At 34.7% G+C, this 24,005-nt stretch overlaps 1 protein-coding gene across 1 annotated transcript in view; it reads right to left on the bottom strand.

Moving 5' to 3' along the window:
* Positions 1-4,442: 4,442 nt before the first annotated feature.
* LOC132557024 (protein still life, isoform SIF type 1-like) overlaps positions 4,443-24,005 on the bottom strand; it is a 130,166-nt gene continuing 110,603 nt past the window's right edge. The window contains exons 16-28 of the mRNA XM_060221487.1: positions 22,927-23,107; positions 21,817-22,071; positions 21,435-21,520; positions 21,012-21,167; positions 20,404-20,598; positions 18,643-18,751; positions 18,294-18,470; positions 16,985-17,109; positions 16,336-16,509; positions 15,686-15,876; positions 14,097-14,344; positions 12,180-12,211; positions 4,443-5,785 (exon numbers count right to left, since the gene is read on the bottom strand). Coding sequence (XP_060077470.1) covers positions 5,708-5,785; positions 12,180-12,211; positions 14,097-14,344; positions 15,686-15,876; positions 16,336-16,509; positions 16,985-17,109; positions 18,294-18,470; positions 18,643-18,751; positions 20,404-20,598; positions 21,012-21,167; positions 21,435-21,520; positions 21,817-22,071; positions 22,927-23,107 — 2,007 coding nt within the window. The 3' untranslated portion in view covers positions 4,443-5,707. The remainder of the gene's footprint in view (positions 5,786-12,179; positions 12,212-14,096; positions 14,345-15,685; positions 15,877-16,335; positions 16,510-16,984; positions 17,110-18,293; positions 18,471-18,642; positions 18,752-20,403; positions 20,599-21,011; positions 21,168-21,434; positions 21,521-21,816; positions 22,072-22,926; positions 23,108-24,005) is intronic.

Below are 24,005 nucleotides of genomic sequence, written 5' to 3' on the forward strand. Positions count from 1 at the left end.
ACAGGAAAGCAATTACATTAGTATTGTGTCACCGCAATGTTACGTAGAAAAAGGTTTATAATTATACTGAAAATATCGCTTATAGTTCAATACAATAGCAAGTTACAAATTTCTTTAAACATGATAATTAACAAGAACTAAACATTTGTAACACTTTGACATAAATATGATTAAAATACCGTCAACTTCATTCTGTCCTTTTTCAAAATGACTTATAATTTTGTGCCTTTGAAGCAATAATTACATGATTTTCAATGAGATCCAAGCTCTCAATAGAAAATAGTTTTACAAAGTGGTTGTAGTATATCACAATGACACCCGCCCTAAATAATCATTGATTGTGGCAGAAGTATGTTTGTGTCAAGCTACGCGCCGATACTTTAGCAATTCTTTCAGCTAGGCGGTGTCCGATTCATTTGCTGTCTGGTATTCAGCTTTTCTAAACATACGTGTTTGTGCTGCCGTACATTACACATATTGGATGTTTGATGTTACTACAGATTATTTGGATGTTCTATCCTAGGAGCTTTGCAGAATAGAATGACTATTCTACTGTACATGTACAGTTATCTGTACAAATGCTAACCATTCACCAGAATAGAATACCATTCAAGAAAATACAAGTCACATGGTACTACAACGTTGATCACGTGACTTTTACAGATTGATCTGAACACAAAAGAATAAAGTAGTATGTACAACAATGTTGGTTAGACCTAAGAAACAAACCCGCGTGCTCTTCAAAGTTGACGCATCTAGTTAAGACCAGCTGTAGTCTTTCCACATTTGTTCCGATATCTCCTCAGTTCTCCAGTACTGAGAATGTAAGATTTTTGGAAACGTTTCAGTACACTACACAACATCATCGTTTAGAATGACTCGTATTGCAGAAACAATAGACAACCAGTCAGAGTACAGAAGATTCCAGAGAAAAAAAAGGCAAACGCTGAGAAAACGTCTATTTAACACTTCAAGTAAAAAAGAAAATGTCAAATTAACGGAAGTCCATGTTTATTGTTTAATGAACCTATTTTAAACTTAGAAATTGTTTCTATAAAATGCAGGGTTTTATAAACCGTACCTGAGCCATGAAAGGTGTTACACTGTTTGAAGGTCAAGGGCGAGTCATTGCAGGTAATGTTCTTTACAAGAACAGCAAAGAAAATACCTACATTTACGGAATAATAATTCAAAGACAATTTGAATAAAACTATGGCAAACTATGAACGAAAGAAAGATTTACATGAAGATTAATGAAAACGTACAACCAAGATAAGACCATGTATTCCGGAAGGGTAAAGGTTTTGTGCTTCATCGCGGACACCCAACCATGTAAATCTAGGTCAATTAAAGTAAGTGGTGTCACGTTCCCAAATGAGAACTAGGTAAACAATTACGGAACCACCTCATGAACCAACGAGCATGTGACACGCCCAGCTTCATATTACACACAGAAATATAAAACGTCTCTGTGAGATCACTATGACGATCGTGGAAGTTCCTCGTAATTTGTTTACGTCATCATGCCCGAAAATCGTGTTTCGTAAGGTCTTCGTGACCTGTTTTCATAAGCTCTGTTATAAATTCAGCCTCGGATGGAAAACATTTCTTTATATGTATATATATCTGTCTAAAGTCATAGACTTGTAAACGTCTTCTCTCCTACAGAGTAATAAATACATCAGTGAAAATCAATGTTGACAGTGCAAACTCCACTGCACAAACCATCAATTCCTGGAACAAAATGTGAAAATAAAATCCGAAGATGTCATCCATTTATTCCTACAAAACTAAACATTGACCATATCTGATGGGTGCCGTGAAGGAAAAGTTGTTTTCAGGTAGCCATGGAAACAATTTGAAGGTTTCTTCGTCCTGTAACCTCTGTATCACGCAGTTGCTATAGATCTTGGAAATCTTGGTGTTAATGCAGTTACCTTTGAGGTATATCGAAGATCTTGTCCCTGTTTGTTTTCTTTGTGTCGTTATATAATAAAGAGACTGTATGTTCCATGCAAGAGTTAAAGTAATTTGAAACTTTCCTCATTTTGCAAAAACGGGAAAAGGGTTTTGCTTTTTTTTCTGGATTATTTTTGTTTTAATTCGTTCAAGATTTCAGTCAAACCCGAGTTTCTGATCCACTTTGTAATAGAAAACACTTTTGAGAGGTAAGAGGACTTTGATAATACTTAAAGAGAAGTCCTGTCTAGGATTTTTATTTAAATCAACTCTATTCAATTATTTGTCAAAAGTTTTGGTCATGTTGAACTTGTTGACCTTGTAGGTATATCAAAGAGTATAATCAGGTTGATCTCGATTAGGGAAGGCATAACCTTGGAATTAAGTATCAAATTTCCCTTCATTAAAATATAGGCCTCTTTTGATCAGTAATAGCACGACTTGTAGGATATCATCATTTATCATGATATACATGGCCTGTTAATGAGGTAACGCTCGAGGAAGCAGTAGTGACCAGTAGGTGACAATGATGATGGAGTGACTCGCCACACTGACAGCTTTATAACCCACAGTATGTCATTTATCATTGTGAACAGACCGCCTGAAATTGACTGCTGATTAGAAGCATAATCTTTGATCTAGTATACATTGGCCGATCCCAGCATGGACTACTTTTTTCAACGAGCCATAAGCAGAATATAGGTGATATTCCAGAACACTTGTTTCACATAGCTTGGCGCATAAAACATGGCACTGAGAATTCGATTTCACTGAAAACACCAATATTTCTAGACACAATTTCTCATTTAAACTAGATATACCGCTGTGTGCCTTGGTTTTTTAGCCTTGTTTCACACACAACTAAATGTAATTGACAATGAATTACACGTGATGAAGGGAAATCATTGAAGTGTTTCTGATTGCAAACCATGCACGTACTGCTGTATAGTTTGGTTGTGACAAGATTGTAATTTATTTTGGCTTTTGCTGAGAGCATTGAATCCTAGCGACAACAAAACATCTGTGATTGAATTAAATGCCATTATTGTTACTTTTGTAGCAATCAAGGATTACCATGTTGTGACGTTTGAATAGCGAACAAGATCGCAAAATATCCGGTAAAGCCGTATGTTGATGTGGTTAGCAACACAGCCTCCGTTCTTTCAACCGCATTACATATCGTTCTAAATGGTAAGGAGTGTTCAACCCTAAAAACTTTACAGTGGACGGGAACACATGAACACTTTTGACTCTCGATAATGAAATAAAGATGGACGGACCGACCATAATTTGCTTTCTGGCTGATATAACCTAGCCTTTTTTTAGGTCTGTATCAATATCTGCAGGTCTATATTGACGATGATTATCACTGGAATCTCCCACAGAGCTAAGCCAGTAACGAAAAAAATAAAGAAACATGACAAAATAATCACGATTCAAACTCAAATTCCATAAAACAAGGACAAATATGAACAAAAGAAATAAAGAAAGTACAAGGAGAATGAGACCATGTATTCCGGAAGAGTAAGCGTCTTCTGCTTTACCGACGACATCCGCCAAGTAAACCATGGTTAAACCGTAAGTAATGTCACGTTCTCAAATGAGAATAATGTATACAACAACGGAACCAACAAACAAACTAACGAGCATCAAATACGTCCAGCTTCCTGGTGCAGAAAGAAATAGAATATTTCTCAAAACGAATCAACTGTGACATGTAGATACCATAGGTTGGAGATGCAGGAATACTGCTATACTGAAATGGAAACTTCACCATAGGGAGATTGAAATCATCACGTTCACCTTTGATAGTTACCTAGTACATGTAATAAAATACAACACAGTGACATCTGTTTGTCATCATTTAATGATACTGATATGAAATCACATTGTAGTAATGGTCACGGGTGGTAACAATGTGATTGTTAACAAAACTTAAATAAGAGACACTTTATGGTACAAAAATACAAACTACACATACTAAGTCTATAATCATCTCCAAGGATTGTAAGCATCACACTGGCACTTAACCCTTGTATAGCTAGACAGGATCAGGAAGATACGGAAATCAACCAGAGAGGATATCAGTGAATATCAACACAGTGTTAATTTTAACTAAAAACTTAATTTAGAACCTTCGAAACACCAGCATTTTTTCTCAATAACAACAAAAGTCTTTTTAGCATTTACAAATTATAATTTTAGAGTATCTTCCAAATCCTGACTAGATTGTAGAAAATAGAGAAGTTGCAGTGTGATTCTAGCAAATAATCTTAACAACAACAACAAAGGTTTATGTTCTGTTATTGCACAGAGACACAACTTTGGGGACCAATATCAGTTTGCATGATATACAAGGGGAGATAACTTGGAGTAAATTTGTACATCTGACACAAAGCAAACTGACAAATAAGTATCTATTGAATAAAAGTATCTTAGAAACAGATGAAAGATTAAATGTTTTAGAAAGATTTCTCTAAGAAAAGATGATTAAGTTAAAATAGGATCTATATAACCAGTATTTAAGCAATCAAAAATTAAAGTGTAAGAAGAAATGCAGCATTCTATATTGATTTATATTCTATGTAACAAGTAACAAATTTAAAGAAATGTTTTAACATTAACAAATTTGAACATGATTAAAAACAAGTACAGAATAATAAAAAAAATTCAAATTATCTTACTTTGCTCTACTCCACTAACCCTTTCTTTACTGCTTATCTTCTGGTTCATCCAAGCCTTGTATTTATTGTGTTTCTTGATTTGTAAATAACCACTGGTATCGACAGTAGATTTTCTGTAGATATGGTTAAGTCATCAATAGCCGAATGTTTCTGTACAGTGCACAGACTTTTTTCAATCCCAAAATGAAAGACTTTACAGTATTTACATGCAACATGTGTCTCAACTGGATAAAGGAAAAAACTGAGCTTCAATAATGTTCTGAGAATCACACAAACTATATAAGTTATGTGATGTAGGTTATACTTTGACAGTCGTAATAGAACTGTCTGTTAGTGTATGTATTGTTATCAAAACCTGGCTATGTTCAACATGTCTCAACTCTTACCTGGTAAAAGACACAAGTATTTCATACAATTGGCTTAATAGATATAAACACACCTTTGAAAATGTTTTTGTTATCAAGAAATGGGGAAGATATCTATGTCAGAAGCTGATATCAACAGGTCATAAAGTGGCACAGCTTCTTAACCACCAGTATCCCTGGCCAGCAGGAATTCTACAAGGTTTGTAATGTAGGTATGTGGCAAAGATAATACTCATCGTTAATTTATTTAAATATTTAGACTTTTGAAATGTGATGTACTAAAATAAGGTAAATTTGTAGGTTAAAAAAAATCATTAGAAATTATTCTTTAGCATTTTTTACAAGTTCATACATACAGATATAGTATAAGATTCTATTTCTCAAGTTCTTCTTAATCAATATGTCTATGAACACTTCTTTTGTGCAAGTTAATTTTTAGAGAAATATTGATTTCAACACAATTGAATGTAGATATTGGGATAGGGACTACAACTATTCACACCTATCAATAATGGACATACATTTAAAAAAAATTCACTTCTTGGATGAAAAACTGAGAAAAGAAAATATGCAAAACTTAGAAAAGAATATTAGCACTTTGAAAATTAGAAATCTTTGTTACTTCAAATAATAAGGAAAGCTGTCAGCTTTGGAATTAACATTTTGAGTTAAAAATCCTGCATGTAAAATATACAGGGATTACAGGTAAGTCTCCTCTAGGGTAGGGTCATCATACTGCACTGGTCCTGTGTCCGCGGAAATACCTACAGCAAACGTCTGGAAAGTATAAAGTGGAGCCGTAAAGATCCGACTTAACCCAACCTCTTCATAAGAAAATTTTGATATGTTGAAAAATGATTTTGTTTTGCATTCTCCTGATTTTGGGAAACAACATTAACATAGAAAGATGTGTGTTGATTCTGTTATAATAATCTGCATGTATTCCAAACTATTCGGCCTACATATATATGTTTCCCAATCTCATCATCTCAATAAAATCGGGCATAAACTTGATTCTCCTATCGTCAACTTGACATGACCTTTAACCTCTAACAGTAGATGTATCTAAGAGGGAGTAGCAATTATCATTTATATCCCAGTGTCATGATATACATAAATACGGCATACTTTCTTCTGTCAATAAATTTCCTTTCGGAATCTGTTTGTTCACACTTCCAAGCCTAAGAAAAATGCATTTACATTAATTTCTTTGACAGTCTATGAACTTAGAATAAGAGGTACGCTTTTCTTGGTGGACCAGTTGGAATTTTGATATAAATGAAACAAGATAAAATATTGACAGAAAAATTCAAGCCAAAAATTAACACCTTCCTTCACAAAATGTTGCCAAATATGTCCATAGGTGATGTTTATCATGAAACTGTTGCATATATTGATACATGTATTCCAGAGATTACATTTAATCATGTTCACAATAAAATCATTAAAAAATGTATGTTGTTAGTGTTTCAATGCCATTTCCAATACCTCAGAACCCACATGCACAGGAAGGAGACAGCCATCTACAGAGACAATTCACCCCTAATCTTCAATTTAAATTCTGAATATCATAGTCAAAAAGCTGATATAGGTTCAGCAAACAAAACCAGAAAAATGGAGGTACAGAGCTTTATAGGGGACACAAATCTCACCTTATGGCAGGGATTTAAAAAAAAAGCTATATTGCCTGACATATAAAAAGTTAAATATCTTATTATAATTAATTGTTGTAGAAAATATCTGGAGACAACATCAAGACTTATCTTGTTGACTTGTGAGGGGGTGTTATAGTTTACGGGAGAGGAGGAGCATGTCCAGGGAAAACAATCGCTGTGGAATAAAGTGGCGAGAATGCTGCTGGGTGGCTGGATGATAAAGTTAGAGTGATCACTGCGTGCAGAAGTCCGGCTGATATAGAGTTTCCATGCTGATTATGCCTCCATGCATCACGTGTACCTTAAACAAGGAGTGTAACATATACATCACTGTGATATACACACGTATCGTCAACACGGAGTGTAACATATACATCACTGCGATATACACACGTATCGTGTAACATATACATCACTGTGATATACACACGTATCGTCAACACGGAGTGTAACATATACATCACTGTGATATACACGTATCGTTAACAAGGAGTGTAACATATACATCACTGTGATATACACACGTATCGTGTAATATATACATCACTGTGATATACACACATATCGTCAACACGGAGTGTAACATATACATCACTGTGATATACACATGTATCGTGTAATATATACATCACTGTGATATACACACGTATCGTGTAATATATACATCACTGTGATATACACACGTATCGTCAACAAGGAGTGTAACATATACATCACTGTGATATACACGTATCGTTAACAGGGAGTGTAACATATACATCACTGTGATATACACGTATCGTTAACAGGGAGTGTAACATATACATCACTGTGATATACACACGCATCGTCAACAAGGAGTGTAACATATACATCACTGTGATATACACACGTATCGTGTAACATATACATCACTGCGATATACACGCATCGTCAACAAGGAGTGTAACATATACATCACTGCAATATACACACGTATCGTGTAACATATACATCACTGTGATATACACACGTATCGTGTAATATATACATCACTGTGATATACACACGTATCGTGTAACATATACATCACTGTGATATACACACGTATCGTCAACAAGGAGTGTAACATATACATCACTGTGATATACACACGTATCGTCAACAAGGAGTGTAACATATACATCACTGTGATATACACGTATCGTTAACAAGGAGTCTTACCGATATCAACTCATTTGATACACCAAATCTACAGGCTTGTCCTCCTGGGTGTCACCATTATAAGGCTTTTTAATATTTCTAAAGACAAATCATCTCATAAAAACATTGACTTAAGTTCCATTTACTTTGTGTAATATTGATGAACTGCATTGTAGACTTGTTTACATTCTAGCTGTTTTCCACTACAGTTAAGGAGAGTAATTTAGCTGCAGGCTTGTTGATAACATACATGTAATGTCACCTACAGGTAAGGACTGTAATTTAGATATAGGCTTGTTGATAATCTACATGTAATGTCACCTACAGGTAAGGAGAGTAATCCAGATATAGGCTTGTTGATAATCTACATGTAATGTCACTTACAGGTAGGGACTGTAATTTAAATATAGGCTTGCTGATATCCTTCATGAAATGTCACCTACAGGTAAGGACTGTAATTTAGATATAGGCTTGCTGATAACCTACATGTAATGTCACCTACAGGTAAGGAGAGTAATTCAGCTGTAGGCTTGCTGATAACCTACTTGTAATGTCACCTACAGGTAAGGACTGTTATTAAGATATAGGCTTGCTGATAACCTACTTGTAATGTCACCTACAGGTAAGGAGAGTAATTCAGATATAGGCTTGTTGATAACCTACATGTAATGTCACCTACAGGTAAGGAGAGTAATTCAGATATAGGCTTGCTGATAACCTACATGTAATGTCACCTACAGGTAAGGAGAGTAATTTAGCTGTAGGCTTGTTGATAACCTACTTGTAATGTCACCTACAGGTAGGGACTGTAATTTAGATATAGGCTTGCTGATATCCTACATGTAATGTCACCTACAGGTAGGGACTGTAATTTAGATATAGGCTTGCTGATAACCTACATGTAGTGTCACCTACAGGTAAGGACTGTAATTTAGATATAGGCTTGCTGATAACCTACATGTAGTGTCACCTACAGGTAAGGACTGTAATTTAGATAAGATATAGGCTTGCTGATAACCTACATGTAATGTCACCTACAGGTAAGGAGAGTAATTTAGCTGTAGGCTTGCTGATAACCTACTTGTAATGTCACCTACAGGTAAGGAGAGTAATTTAGCTGTAGGCTTGTTGATAACCTACATGTAATGTCACCTACAGGTAAGGAGAGTAATTCAGATATAGGCTTGCTGATAACCTACATGTAATGTCACCTACAGGTAAGGAGAGTAATTTAGCTGTAGGCTTGCTGATAACCTACATGTAATGTCACCTACTGGTAAGGACTGTAATTTAGATATAGGCTTGTTGATAACCTACATGTAGTGTCACCTACAGGTAAGGACTGTAATTTAGATATAGGCTTGCTGATAACCTACATGTAATGTCACCTACAGGTAAGGAGAGTAATTTAGCTGTAGGCTTGCTGATAACCTACTTGTAATGTCACCTACAGGAAAGGAGAGTAATTTAGATATAGGCTTGCTGATAACTTACATGTAATGTTACCTACCGGTAAGGAGAGTAATTTAGATATAGGCTTGCCGAAATCCTGGTAAGGATGGTAATTTAGATATAGACTGGCTGTTATCCTTCATTTGATACCACCTACACTGCTAGAATTTAATTTAGCTACAGGCTGGCTGTCATCCTCAATGTTTTGAAATTTGTTCTTAAAGAGTGTAAGATATATATATAGGACCACTGTCTTCCTCAATGAATAGTCACTATATGACTAAATTTATTACTGATATACCAGGTAGGCTTACATAAGTCAGACCAAAATCACTCCTATCGATATTAATATTGTCGACATCAGGTTTGTGGTGACTGTTGTGATATATAAAGTCTACATGTGATGAGAAGTCCTGATTTTTTCACCTGTTAGGTTGTGGATTACTTCAGTAAGATCTATACCTATGTGTATAATATCAATTGTTATAGATATAGCAAAGAGAGGTTATAAAGGTGATAACAGTCTGTTTTTATAGAAATTTGTATTTTGATAGTTTGGTGTATGATTTTATTAGGATATTTACCTACAGATTCAGTATCATTGATTCAGAGAAAGTCACACCATACTCAAAAATTAAGTTTTCACTGACGTACGTAAAGTTAAGAGACTTATTTTTTGATAAAAGATATGTTACTTACAAAAGATGGACATTTTTCAATGTGTTTGCAGTTTTGCCTTTCTTTTGGTAGTGTACAAATAAATGTGATTAACACCAGGTATTTAATACATAGTCATGTCCCCTTTACTTTCAAAGGAATTATCAATGTGATTGATTACAATTCTTTCCTCTAAAACATCAATCCTGAGGAAATACAGGTTTTCTGACAAAGGTTTATTTTATATAGGTGTCTGACAAACATAGGTATGGTAGAATGAACTCTCACATATACAATCACCAGGTGTTATACAATCAAGAACAATGATATGATTTCTGTTTGCAATATGAATATCTAAACTCTTTCGATGGATTATTTTTCAAAATATGATAGATGTATAAATGGTTTTATTTATTTTTTACAAAGAAAAAGGTAAACATTAGTTTTATGGACATACATAAAGAACTGGCTACCACATCATGTTTAATCATTGTGACTTTATATACAGATTATACAAAAATCTTGTAATTTGAAAGATTGCACAATATCCCATGAACATTGGTATTTCAGAATTGCTGTATTCATTAACGTATGAACATGCGAGAAAGAAAAATATCTCTGACAGCACAAGAACTGACACAAAAATACAAGGTGAAGCAGTTACTAAAACATTCTACATATCGGACCATAGTGAACACATAAAATCATACACCACTGATATCTATCCACTCACTTCCTTTCAACTCAACATTCAATCATCAATACAGACAAATTCATTTTTGAATATTACAGTAGTAATTATTGATTTAATATCAAACTGAAGAAGATTCCAAAGTCCTAACAATATGCAATGAAGTCATTCCTTCTCAAGGCAGTCATAAGGAAAGTTTTAAAATGCAAGGGAGATAACTTTTTCAATGTTTAAAGGGAGATAAATTGATATTGTGTATAGAGGAAAATAATGCATAAAGGGAGATAACTTGTAAATATATTTGTAGCAAGTTTATATATAGGGGATATCTCTTATTACTGCATATGTGGAAAGTTTATGACAAAAGGGATATAACTTATTACCATGTATGTAGAAAATTTTTCTTTGATAGATATATATATTTATATATATAATTCTTTTAATTTGAATATAATATGCCTTGTGTAAATAAAAAAATTCAAGGATAAAATTAATCAATAACTTAAAACTTAAGTTTTACTAAAATTGATAGTTTTATATGATTTATGAACTTCAGAATTCAATTCTTTAAAAATGTCAATTTATTAGGAATTAAATGGTAAATCCATTTTGAAAATAAAAGTTCAAAGTATAAGAAGTATTCCTGAAAGTATTTCCAATAATCATGCTCTACACTGATTCCCAGTGTACAAAACCTCAGTAACCACACTACTCTAACCACTCTCCCACCGCCCCTATGGTTCTATGCATGCAATGCTGAAAATAAAATGAGCAAATGAGATACGGGATACGAGAGTGACTTTGTACTTCATACCATATTGTACATACAAAATATACATATATAGATTGTACAGTAAAGAATGTTCTTGATTACATTCAAACTCAGAAGTGAAGAAGACATTCAAATGGAAATATTTTCAAATTGTTTATTTCCTGCATATCATATTGCAAAATGAAAAAAGAAACTTATCGAAAATTATCATTGAGATTCTTGAGAAAAAATATTAACCACAATTTTTTCTGGATAAATTTCCATGAAAAAAAAAATCTGGTTTGGAAGATCTTTATATCAAGATTCATTTCTCTTTCAACTTGAGTGCCTTTCTCAATTCTTAAGTTTTCATAATATCATTCTTATTCAAGCTGAAAAATTGAAAAAAAAAATAGAGATTCAAATAATTTTGGCAAAAATGTACATCATCACAAAATCCATTACTTAAAAGATGTCTTAGTGACAACTGAAACCAGTGAAAGAGCACTATCATGCAAGACACCTGCATCATCACAGAGTTCCAGCACCAGGTATTTTTCTACAGGGTCCAAATAAACCAAAGTAGGGCAAAACACATCAGGAGGATGAGTATCAATAGTGACCCCAGCAGTGTGGGATACCGTACACCTGTCCAGGTACGCCCAGGTGTTGTAGGTATGTATATATATGTACATATACAGCCACAATCAAAACGCAAGATGCAAGTTTGTATAGGTACAATATCTACCACGATTCGCTAGGATGTTTTATGAGAAGCTAAGTTTAATACAAGTGCTAAATTACCTCTTGGTTCTCCTCACAAGTCCTACTAGACACTGAAATGGTCAATTAGAACAGTCAAGTACATATAATATCAACACAATGATAACAATATACACATGTATAGTTCTGAATAAAAGCTGACTAGTATGTACAATACATATATAAACAGTGTCAATATACAGACAAGACTTACAGAGGAAGGTTACATCGGGATTCAGTTACACATACATCACAAATCACACAAAACATGACCAACAGCATCAATATATTGGCAGGTTATAACACACAGTGAACACATCTTTTTAAACATTACTGGAGTAGGCCCAATATGATTAATTCGAGCTTCATAACAGTTCCTTCAATAACTTGACCACAATATCAGGCTTAAATATCTGATAGTTGCTAAATATATTTTAGCCTATAAAGTTTGCCAATTTTAGTCAAACCAATTTGAGTACCATATCAACATCCCAAATGATGTTTTAACCAAGTTATGAAATATCAAGGGAAGACAACTCTGTTGGAGTCAACAGCATTAGGATTGTGACAGGGTTTCACTAATTACAATATCAAACTCAATCACTTTTTGATATGAAAGTTATTTTGGTGGGTTGACCTCAACAAAGAACAATAAACTAATCTATGTTATTTCAAATTAATCATCTCTGGCATCCAGTGGTGTTGACATTCCTTTATCAGGCTTGGGAACAACAATAAAAGGCAAGTTTAAAATCACATCAGATTATTCACTTTGTATAACATCTAAAATTCAGTCAAAATGTAAGTACAACTTTGGTAGCACTAGACACATGTACTTCAAATATTCTGACACTGATTAAAACAATGATCTCTATATAAAAATAATTTTTCGTGTTCTTCTCGGCTTTCTGGGATATAATTATCTGATATCCTTAATAGTTCACATAATCTCTATTTTGCTGTAAATATCTAATATCTGCATATCAGGAGAACCATTCTAGCCATTCCATTAATAAGTACCAGACTGACATAAACAGCCAATCACTGCAAAGCTTGCATTTGGCTTAGCCAATCACTGTGAAGCTTACAATAGGCTTAGCCAATTAGTATGATGCTTACAACAAGCTTAGCCAATTACTGTAAGGCTTTCAACAGGCTTTGCCAATTATTGTTAGGCTTACAACAAGTTAAGTCAATCACTCTGAGGCCTCACAATAACTGTAGATAACTCTGACAACAATATAGGTAAACATGTGTGTGTCCATCACACAGAGGTAACATCACAGACTCTGCCCATATATCATCACTGGTTAAATCATACATCTTGTATAAATACAGTATCTTGAGCATTGCACACAATTATAAATGCACATCTGAAAGTATCCTTTTATGTATGAGACATTCACTGGTATCTAATCTTACATTTACTAAGCAAGTTTATGTTAGAGTATCTGAACTAGTTGTTGTAGAATATGAACCTTGACCTTGACCTATGTCACATTGAAGCCCTGTGTCAGCACTCTGTGTCTTTCAGCCCACTGTAAGATGACTGTTTGAGGACGACAGTGTTTGTATCACTTCTAAACAGAATATCTGATGATGCTTTATCACTTTTTACATGCTTGTTTTTCACCTTACTGCTAACAGAAGAACTAGGGGGAGACAACTTGGGTCCATAAATTGTGTCATGTCTAGGTTTCCATACAGGGGAGCCCCCATCGTCACAGCTGAGGCTGCTAGACGAGTGGGTGACTGGGTTAGCACTGGCGAAGGTCAGTTTGGCTGAACCACTGTTACGACTAGATGTGCTGAGATTAGAATTAGAGGAACAAGAACTCTTGGAGTCTGCCGAGATTTGTGGCTCAGAGCATGCTACATACGTCTCAGCCTGCGATTCATTGTCCAGATCATCAACATTTAAATCGCCTACTGTCTTACTGCGAGTCCTAAAAGAATCACCTTCTATCAAGTTCACTTTCCCATCCAATTCCATAGAATGTCTCTCACCATCCAGGATCTTGTTTGCCTGTTTTTTCCGTAGCGTGCGTACGTTGCTCCCGACCAATCCCTCAAGACGTTTGCCACCGTATGGAATGTAATTCTTGTTGGTCTTTCCATTGCCTCCCTGTGGCAGTGTCATCTTCCTAACACTTTCTCGTATTGTCTGACGAATTATCTTCATGAAGTCAGATTTGGCTTCTGTAGAACTGGAGAGGAAAAAGGATAATACATATCACATGGGGAATATACATGTTAAGATCATAAAAACAACCAATAGGATCTTCAGTACTAAAAATAGGGAGTCCCTCTCACTCTTAAAGTACACACTAGCTTGAGAAGAGAGTATTCAGTATACATACTTCACACATTCAGTTCAATAAGATATTTTCTATATTTTAACAGATCCTGGCAAATATTAGAATCCAAGTACAGATGGCTGTAAAGTTCACACAAGATTTATTTAATCAAGAATATCTCTGAAACAGTTTTCAATAATGCATTGTCAATGAACAATGTTAATTAAAAAGATACTTTAACCAGTCAGGACTGATATCAACTAATTACAGACTGATATCAACTGATTACAGACTGATGTCAACTAATTACAGACTGATATCAACTGATTACAGACTGATATCAACTAATTACAGACTGATATCAACTGATTACAGACTGATATGAACTAATTACAGACTGATATCAACTGATTACAGTCTGATATCAACTAATTACAGACTGATATCAACTGATTACAGACTGATATCAACTGATTACAGACTTATATGAACTAATTACAGACTGATATCAACTGATTACAGACTGATGTCAACTAATTACAGACTGATATCAACTGATTACAGACTGATATCAACTAATTACAGACTGATATCAACTGATTACAGACTGATATGAACTAATTACAGACTGATATCAACTGATTACAGACTGATATCAACTAATTACAGACTTATATGAACTAATTACAGACTGATATCAACTGATTACAGACTGATATCAACTAATTACAGACTGATATTAACTAATTACAGACTGATATCAACTGACTACAGACTGATATCAACTGATTACAGACTGATATCAACTGATTACAGACTGATGTCAACTAATTACAGACTGATATCAACTGATTACAGACTGATATCAACTAATTACAGACTGATATCAACTGATTACAGACTGATATCAACTGATTACAGACTGATATCAACTAATTACAGACTGATATCAACTGATTACAGACCGATATCAAGTGGATACATGTAGCTTAATTTAACCTTGTAATACATGTAAATTCTCTCAGCATTTTTGTCATTATCATAGCTAAGTTCTCTTTATTATCTTCGTAAATATTTTTTTGATAGAAAAAAAAAAAAAAACCCAACTTTTTTTCAGACTAATGTGAGATTAGAGACAGTAACCTTTAGTGTTAACAATCTGTGAGAGTTTGTCTTGGTGGTGTAAGGTCTATTGTTGGGTTATTTGTCTTGGTGTGTGATAGTGTAGGTTAGTAGCTGTTAGTAACAAACCTGTTACAGAACTGGTAGACTCTCTCTGGTCGCCCTTCATTGTCAGACCGTGAGTGGACAAGCTCCCACCAGTAATGTTTGTCCATATCACTGACCTTCCCACCCTGGACTTGAACCTCTGTAACAGGAATAAGTGTCCGGAACCGCTCTATGCACTCATGTGTATCTGGTGTTCCCTTGTTTGCCTGGTTCTGTGAGAACAAAAAAAAATCCACTTATATTTATCCACATTTCAGAGCTGAGGAATGGTTAGGTAGGAAAAGAGAATGATAAATATATTTTCAGAGAAAACAGTATGTTTTTACGAAGAATATTGTACCCTTGTCTCTCTATTTGATATAGGGAACTATATGTATTAACACTGTACTAGTCTAAACACACACAACACTTGATTGTTCAGCCAAACAAAATTTAGTGACCAATTCTTCTTTAGAGGAAATGTTCTTCAGAAACATATTTTTATATAACAACCTGTGTCCCAGATAACTTCTATAACCTGCCATCATTTCATCAGTGAATTACAACTTCATTGAGCTGTCAAGCTACAAGCATAGATTGTAGCTTTACACTCTTTGTTAACATTTTGAGAATTTCCTTGATACTGCATACATTATGCAGAACTTTTTCTACCTTCTCGACTATGCAGTTACCTTTGCCTTCTTTTTCTTGACTTTCTCTCGACACAGGAACACCACAGCAGATTTGAAGACAAAGATGATGTTCTCAAGATCAAGGCCTTTCTTTATCTTGCCCAGACTATCACAGATATTGCACCATTCCACTGTACCATACATCTGTAGCTCCCCAACACTCAGTTCCACAGCCTGTGGACAAAATAGAGTTACTTCCCTTGAACACATTTAAACATACCAGGGTTAAGTTTCATCAGAAATGAACAACAATCAATCCAAAGAAGACAAATAAACAAACACAAAGAAACTGTTACATTTCATCTATTTGTCCAGTGTTTTCCAACTTTTGATTGTTGTTCCCTTGGTCCAAAAAAATTGAAGAACTGGTATACACAAGGCAGTTGAGCCAAAAATTCATATATGCATCACATCAAATTAGAATCAATTGTAAGATTTTTTTTTATCATTGTTTTAGGAATAAGACCATCAAATACAGGAAATAGATTACATTTCATTTAATTGGAAAAAAAACAAAAATTTTAATGAAAATAGATATTACAAAAGATCAAATATTAAGGTCAATTCTTGAGAGAACTTTGAGCCATTATGCACAAATTATATGAAGTTATTCTGGGGTACAGAACATCTAAAATATCTTTGTGTTTACCTTTTTATGAGGGTAGAGGTCCCTGAACATGCGGGAGAGTTCATCAAACACAGCACCATATTCCTCGTAAATTTTCTGCATTTCATTGATATGTTCTGCTACAGCCTCCATACCTTTCAAGGCCTCTACAAAAGGTTTACAAAGCAATACACTTAAAAGGCAACATCCATACAGTGTACAAAACAGTACCCTTCAAGGCCACTACCATACAATGTACAAAACAGTACCCTTCAAGGCCACTACCATACAATGTACAAAACAGTACCCTTCAAGGCCACTACCATACAATGTACAAAACAGTACCCTTCAAGGTCACTACCATACAATGTACAAAACAGTGCACTTAAAAGGCAACATCCATACAACGTACAAAACAGTACACTTAAAAGGCAACATCCATACAACATACAAAACAGTCCTCTTCAAGGCCACTACCATACAATGTACAAAACAGTACCCTTCAAGGCCACTACCATACAGTGTACAAAACAGTACACTTAAAAAGGAACATCCATACAGTGTACAAAACAGTACCATTCAAGGTCACTACCATACAATGTACAAAACAATACCCTTCAAGGCCACTACCATACAATGTACAAAACAGTAACCTTCAAGGTCACTACCATACAATGTACAAAACAGTTCCCTTCAAGGTCACTACCATACAATGTACAAAACAATACCCTTCAAGGCCACTACCTTACAATGTACAAAACAGTCTCTTCAAGGTCACTACCATACAATGTACAAAACAATACCCTTCAAGGCCACTACCATACAATGTACAAAACAGTCTCTTCAAGGCCACTACCATACAATGTACAAAACAGTCTCTTCAAGGCCACTACCATACAGTGTACAAAACAGTACCCTTCAAGGTCACTACCATACAATGTACAAAACAATACCCTTCAAGGCCACTACCATACAGTGTACAAAACAGTACCCTTCAAGGCCACTACCATACAATGTACAAAACAATACCCTTCAAGGCCACTACCATACAATGTACAAAGCAGTACCCTTCAAGGTCACTACCATACAGTGTACAAAACAATACCCTTCAAGGTCACTACCATACAATGTACAAAACAATACCCTTCAAGGTCACTACCATACAATGTACACTTCAATGTCACTATCATATAATAGCAAAATGGACACTTAACTATGCTCTTTTTTATCATTACCAAAATTTTATCTTAATTTTTATTGCTTTTATAAGGATGTGTATGTTTTTTAAAGATTTGTTTCAAGACACAAACACTAAGATTCTAGATATGATTGAGAGTAACAGATATGGTACCTGACAAATGATAATGTTCATCTGTGTCAGCATCTGTGAGGTTACAGAGCTGTTGTAGTAAGAGAGGATATCGTAGTATTCTCTGTATCGGTTTGATCAGGTAGGATTCCAGTGTAGATGAGTGCTGCTGTTTAGGGTTCCTCACATGAAGAAATTTCCTCAGCGCTTCATTGGCATCTGTCAACATCCAGATACATTAGCTTAATACTGACACTATAAGTACAAGATTGTTTGAATTCCAGCAGAACATTTCACAAAATCTGGAATACCGGCATTGGTACAAACATTGTCTGGATCTTTGATATGGTATTTACTTCAATGAATATATCATTTCATTTTTCGTTCTTACCTGGATTAAGAATTTTTTGAGATCTGGTATGACTGGCACAAAATGAACTGTAGACTTTGAAGTGATTGGCGTAGAACAAGAATGAGCCTCCCAGAGAGAATAGCACTCGCTGTAAAACAGGATAACAGGTCAGTCATGTCAACCAAACAATGTGTGGAAGTCAAACATAAAACATGAAAGAAGTGTAAAATTAATGATTAACTATACTACTTTATTATATATAGGAATACAGAAATGTATAAATAGATATATATATAGCAATGTGTTTAAAGTGTGGGTACAAGAATATATGTACAGTATATAGCAGTGTGTACAGTATATAGCAGTGTGTTTACAATATGGGTACAAGAATATATGTACAGTATATAGCAGTGTGTACAGTATATAGCAGTGTGTTTACAATATGGGTACAAGAATATATGTACAGTATATAGCAGTGTGTACAGTATATAGCAGTGTGTTTACAATATGGGTACAAGAATATATGTACAGTATATAGCAGTGTGTACATTTTATAGCAGTGTGTTTACGGTATGGGTACAAGAATATATGTACAGTATATAGCAGTGTGTTTACGGTATGGGTACAGAAATATATGTATAGTATATAGCAGTGTGTATAGTATATAGCAGTGTGTACAGTATATAGCAGTATGTACAGTATATAGCAGTGTGTACAGTATATAGCAGTGTGTACAGTATATAGCAGTATGTACAGGATATTGCAATAATCAGAAGTATGGGTACATGTTTAAAGCCTGTGAATACAAATTCTACACGTGTATGTAGTATTTAAATGGCATAGATATATAAATGTTTGTTCAAGCAAAAGTAAATAATTTCAAACTTTATGAATCAAAAACTGACAGATAGTATCAACAAAATATACAGTTTGACAAACAGGGAGTGAGGAATTCATAAGGGGAAACATGTTATTTTCAAACAGGAGCTAAGTTGTAATTAATTAAATACAGAGATAATTGTAATTAAAATAATATGAAAGTATAATATTGTAGTAGAAATAGAGGGTGGAATTTTTAGAAGAAACACAGGGTGGAAAAAAAGCACAGAGAAGATGATGGATAAAAATACAATATACATATATATATAAATACACATAAGAAATAAAGTTTAGTAAATAAAATTTCAGGGTGTACATAGAACAGCAGGGGAAGAAGAAAAGAGAACAGCGAGCTACCGAGGGAGGAAATGAGAACAGCGAGCTACCGAGGGAGGAAATGAGAACAGCGAGCTACCTAGGGAGGAAAAGAGAACAGTCTACCATTACAACAATTGGTTGTGACCACCACCTACCCGTAGTTCAAGGTCCTTGTAAAGCAAAGGGAATAGGGAGCAAGGTCAAGGTGAATGTTAAATATAGATTATACTTTAAGGTCAAGGCCAATAATATATTTACTATAGATATGATAAGCATCATAAAGATAAGAAATGTCACATAAAGCATTTGATATCATCTTCTTCTCAGCAATGAAGTATTTCTATCATACTCAACTTTCTTAATTAATTTATCACACTTTTCTTGTAATTAGGAATAATGAATTACATATCTGTATGAATATGCAACAATGATATTGCCTAACTTTAAAGAATGACTGTGTTTATAATGATGATAGCCTCTATCTGGACTAATATTTCTATAAAAAAAACTTTTTTCCTATGTTATGATGGAGCAGTGTTATGAGAAATCAATGCCTTATAAATGCCTTGTTATAACGAATCAGCTTTTGTGAAAAATAAATACCCTGTAATTTTTTGGATCATCAGTGGTAAAGAACTCGTCTTCCAACTGCATGGCTTCCTCCAGACTTTTAAGGAACTGTCGCTGGAAAATCACAATCTCCTGGATGTTTCCAAATAGCTGGTCAATTTCGTTAGAGGTGAGACATGTTTCCTGCTTAAGGGGTTCCAGATAACGCTCCGTCAAGAAGTTTAAATCCTGAAAGTTACAGCCAGGGATGATTTATAATTTTAGCTAGATTTACCTCCCTTTAAATAAGTTACATGAAGTTATGTGTTCAAATAAAGAACAAGAAAACGAAACAATATCATGATGCTCTAACCAGAAAAGAGATCTAAGCTCACACTGTCTCTAACAGTCTAACATTACCTTGACGTAAGCTCACTCTGTCTCTAACAGTCTAACATTACCTTGACGTAAGCTCACTCTGTCTCTAACAGTCTAACATTACCTTGACGTAAGCTCACTGTCTCTAACAGTCTAACATTACCTTGACGTAAGCTCACTCTGTCTCTAACAGTCTAACATTACCTTGACGTAAGCTCACTGTCTCTAACAGTCTGACCTTACCATGATGTAAGCTCACACGGTCTCTAACAGTCTGACCTTACCTTGACGTAAGCTCGCTCTGTCTCTATCAGCTCCATGATAACTTTACGGAGTTTCTGGGACTCAGAAAGAGGTTTGTAGTTATTAGCACTGTCCATGTTGTTGGTCATTGCGTTGTCACTTCCTGTCCGACAGATGGCGGTAACCTGGTCAGCACCCTGAAGGGACACAACACTAGTTTTACATCAATACCAGAGAAACTAAAAACAGTTATTTCATATTGTCATAACTTTCTGATTTTCTAGTGCAAATTCCCATTGCAAACCTCCTACCAATCCCACATTTTCTTCATTACACTACAAAAGCCAACTTTCATGTGATAAAATGATATATCCACCATAGAAGTCAATAATAAAACTGTAATTCAGTTTTATATCAATTTCTGAAGTTCAATAGAAAGCAGTGTATACACGAAATAAATTCACCTCTAAAAGTGCATCAATCTGGGTCGGAGACAAGTTTGGCATGGACTCGTGCTTCGGAGATGTTGCATTTTTGTGATCACCATTGGCTGAAACAGAAGTAAAAATCATTTATCTTTCTTCAACAAAACGCATTATTTTCAACAGATTCAATAACATGGCATGAGAGGGAAATGTAGTAGTGGTTTTGATTAATAATACAGTTGCAGAATACATTGGAATATTCTGGGTTTAAAATTAACACGCTGTGAAGTACAGATGATGTTCAGCCATTCATCAAAATTTATAATCTATTATTACAATGATATCCTTATATCTATAGATTCATATAGCTATATCATTACTACAAGTCTACAGTGAAAAGAGTATGAATTTTTGTCCTTACCTACAGGTGCAGGCACAGTGAGCTTGCCGAGACTTTTCTCACTTATGCGCGACTGGCTGGGTGGAGGGGGACACACCATCCTGTTGATATCGGCAGGGTCCACGGCGACCGAGGTAGGGGGTGGTTGTGTGCGAAGTGAACGCACAGTCAGACATAGGGACATAGACTCATGTAACATGGCTTCTATATACACCATGTCCAGCTCAGACACAATCTTACCATTGATCACCAGTATCTCATCACCAATAATTAGACCTGAAACAGTAAGTTATAAGATGAGAATCTCTATATCACAAATATTTCACACTGCTAAAATAAGTACCCTTATTAAACTGGATTTACAAGACTTGAGATAGAGTTAACTATTAGTACATATTTATCCCAGGAGCATTTTGAATAAAACTGAAAGGAAAAAGCTCACTAATCTCTTTTATTGACAAATATTGTGCATGCTGTAAATTTGTGTACAACAATTTTTTAAAAAAGATATTAGATATTTCAACCAAATGTTTTTATTACATTTAGTAGTGTCAATTTTTCAGAATTAAAATAAACTTAATAAACTGCATTTGTTGAGAGGATACCTGAACAATGAAGTCTCCAAAACTCTTTCTGGGCATTGTCAACATGAATGATTAATACAATATCAAAGTACTTGCAAATTAAATCTAAATACGCTTAGACTATTCAAGAGAATCACGCACATATATACATAATAGACTGGGATAACAGTATTATCCTGAAGACATCTTCAACCAAATTCGATAAAGTTTACAATAAGTTAATAGACAAAATTGACTTTTTTTTGTTAAAAAAAAATTGTTTACAAAAATGAAATTACCTATCTCTATAGGACATGAAATCTTTATGCTAAATAAAAATTAAATTTGCTTTCAGATCTAAAAAGACCCTCTGAAAGTAATTCCTGTGAGAACCATTACATGTAGACTGACGTTTCTGTATCGAAGACATCTGGTAACATGGTAATCTACTTAAGAAAAAGGATTTTTTGTGTGTAAAAGTCAGATGATAATCTAAGACAGATATGAAGTGACATGGTAATCGTTGTTCAAACCCAAAGAGTACAAATAAAATTAGGTAAGAACCTACCTGTACGGTGAGCTATGCCAGCCTGCAGGACGTTGCTAACATATAAACGGAGTTCATCGTCACGCTCTATGTCTTCTGCTAGCTCTGCCTCCACAGCAAACCCAAATTCTGTATCACATTCATTCTTCTGCAGATCCAACTGGAACACACTTTTTTGGCAAACTTCTATGGACTCGTATTTCTGTGAATATACAAAGCACAGATGCAAGGGGTTAGGTATTTCAAAATTGATGTATGATAAGAGAATTATCATCCTATATCTAATACTATGGTCTTCCAAGTCGATAAACCTTATCAAATCAGAAGACATCCCTCTATCTCTTTGAATACAGACTTTACAAGATCTCCTCCATCAAACTTTAGTGTGCAGAATGTTTTTTTTACATCAAAATGGCACAACTTTTGTCTCGAGTACAAACCGCCATGATGGCTTCTTAGGCCTTGTTCATGAAGACATGCAGACAGTACAGAAATAACAGTCCCCCCTGCAGAGGGCAATATTAGAGATGCAACAGCTTTGAAAAGTAGTCCTGTAGATGTGCTTGAAATTTGATGACCAATATATCAATCTACATAGTAAATATTTTATCCCTGTAATGATAGCAGTATAACATATACAATAAATTTCTGAATTTTCCTGACACATAAACACGAGATTTGGTTTCATCAATTCATTATCAACAAGAAATGAGTGAGTGCCGTGACTTAGTACATGTATATAAACTACCTGTATCATACATTTATAATCAGGAATACTCCTACAAGTAGTATATATTATAGGGAAACATGACTGCCTGATCCTGTATGTAGGAGCCTTGTCACGACAACCTGGTCTATACAAAACACTGTGATACTATATATATACACTAAATTGAAGAATGACATCAATAATAACTTAATTACCAAACTTCACCTGAATTCATACATCACTCAGTTCAACAGATATTAACGTATGTTGGTTTACTGGACGTCATTATTGGTTTATTTTGAGCCATATATTGGTGTTTCCACTTCCTACTCATGTTAACTCCAAAAGTATCCTTGTCTCAGGCCGTGAATGACTTAGCAGGACTAGTTGC

This window comes from Ylistrum balloti, unplaced genomic scaffold (assembly GCF_031769215.1).
Source record: "Ylistrum balloti isolate Yb309-2 unplaced genomic scaffold, AGI_CSIRO_Ybal_v1 Utg370614, whole genome shotgun sequence".
In the NCBI taxonomy this organism is placed as follows: domain Eukaryota; kingdom Metazoa; phylum Mollusca; class Bivalvia; order Pectinida; family Pectinidae; genus Ylistrum; species Ylistrum balloti.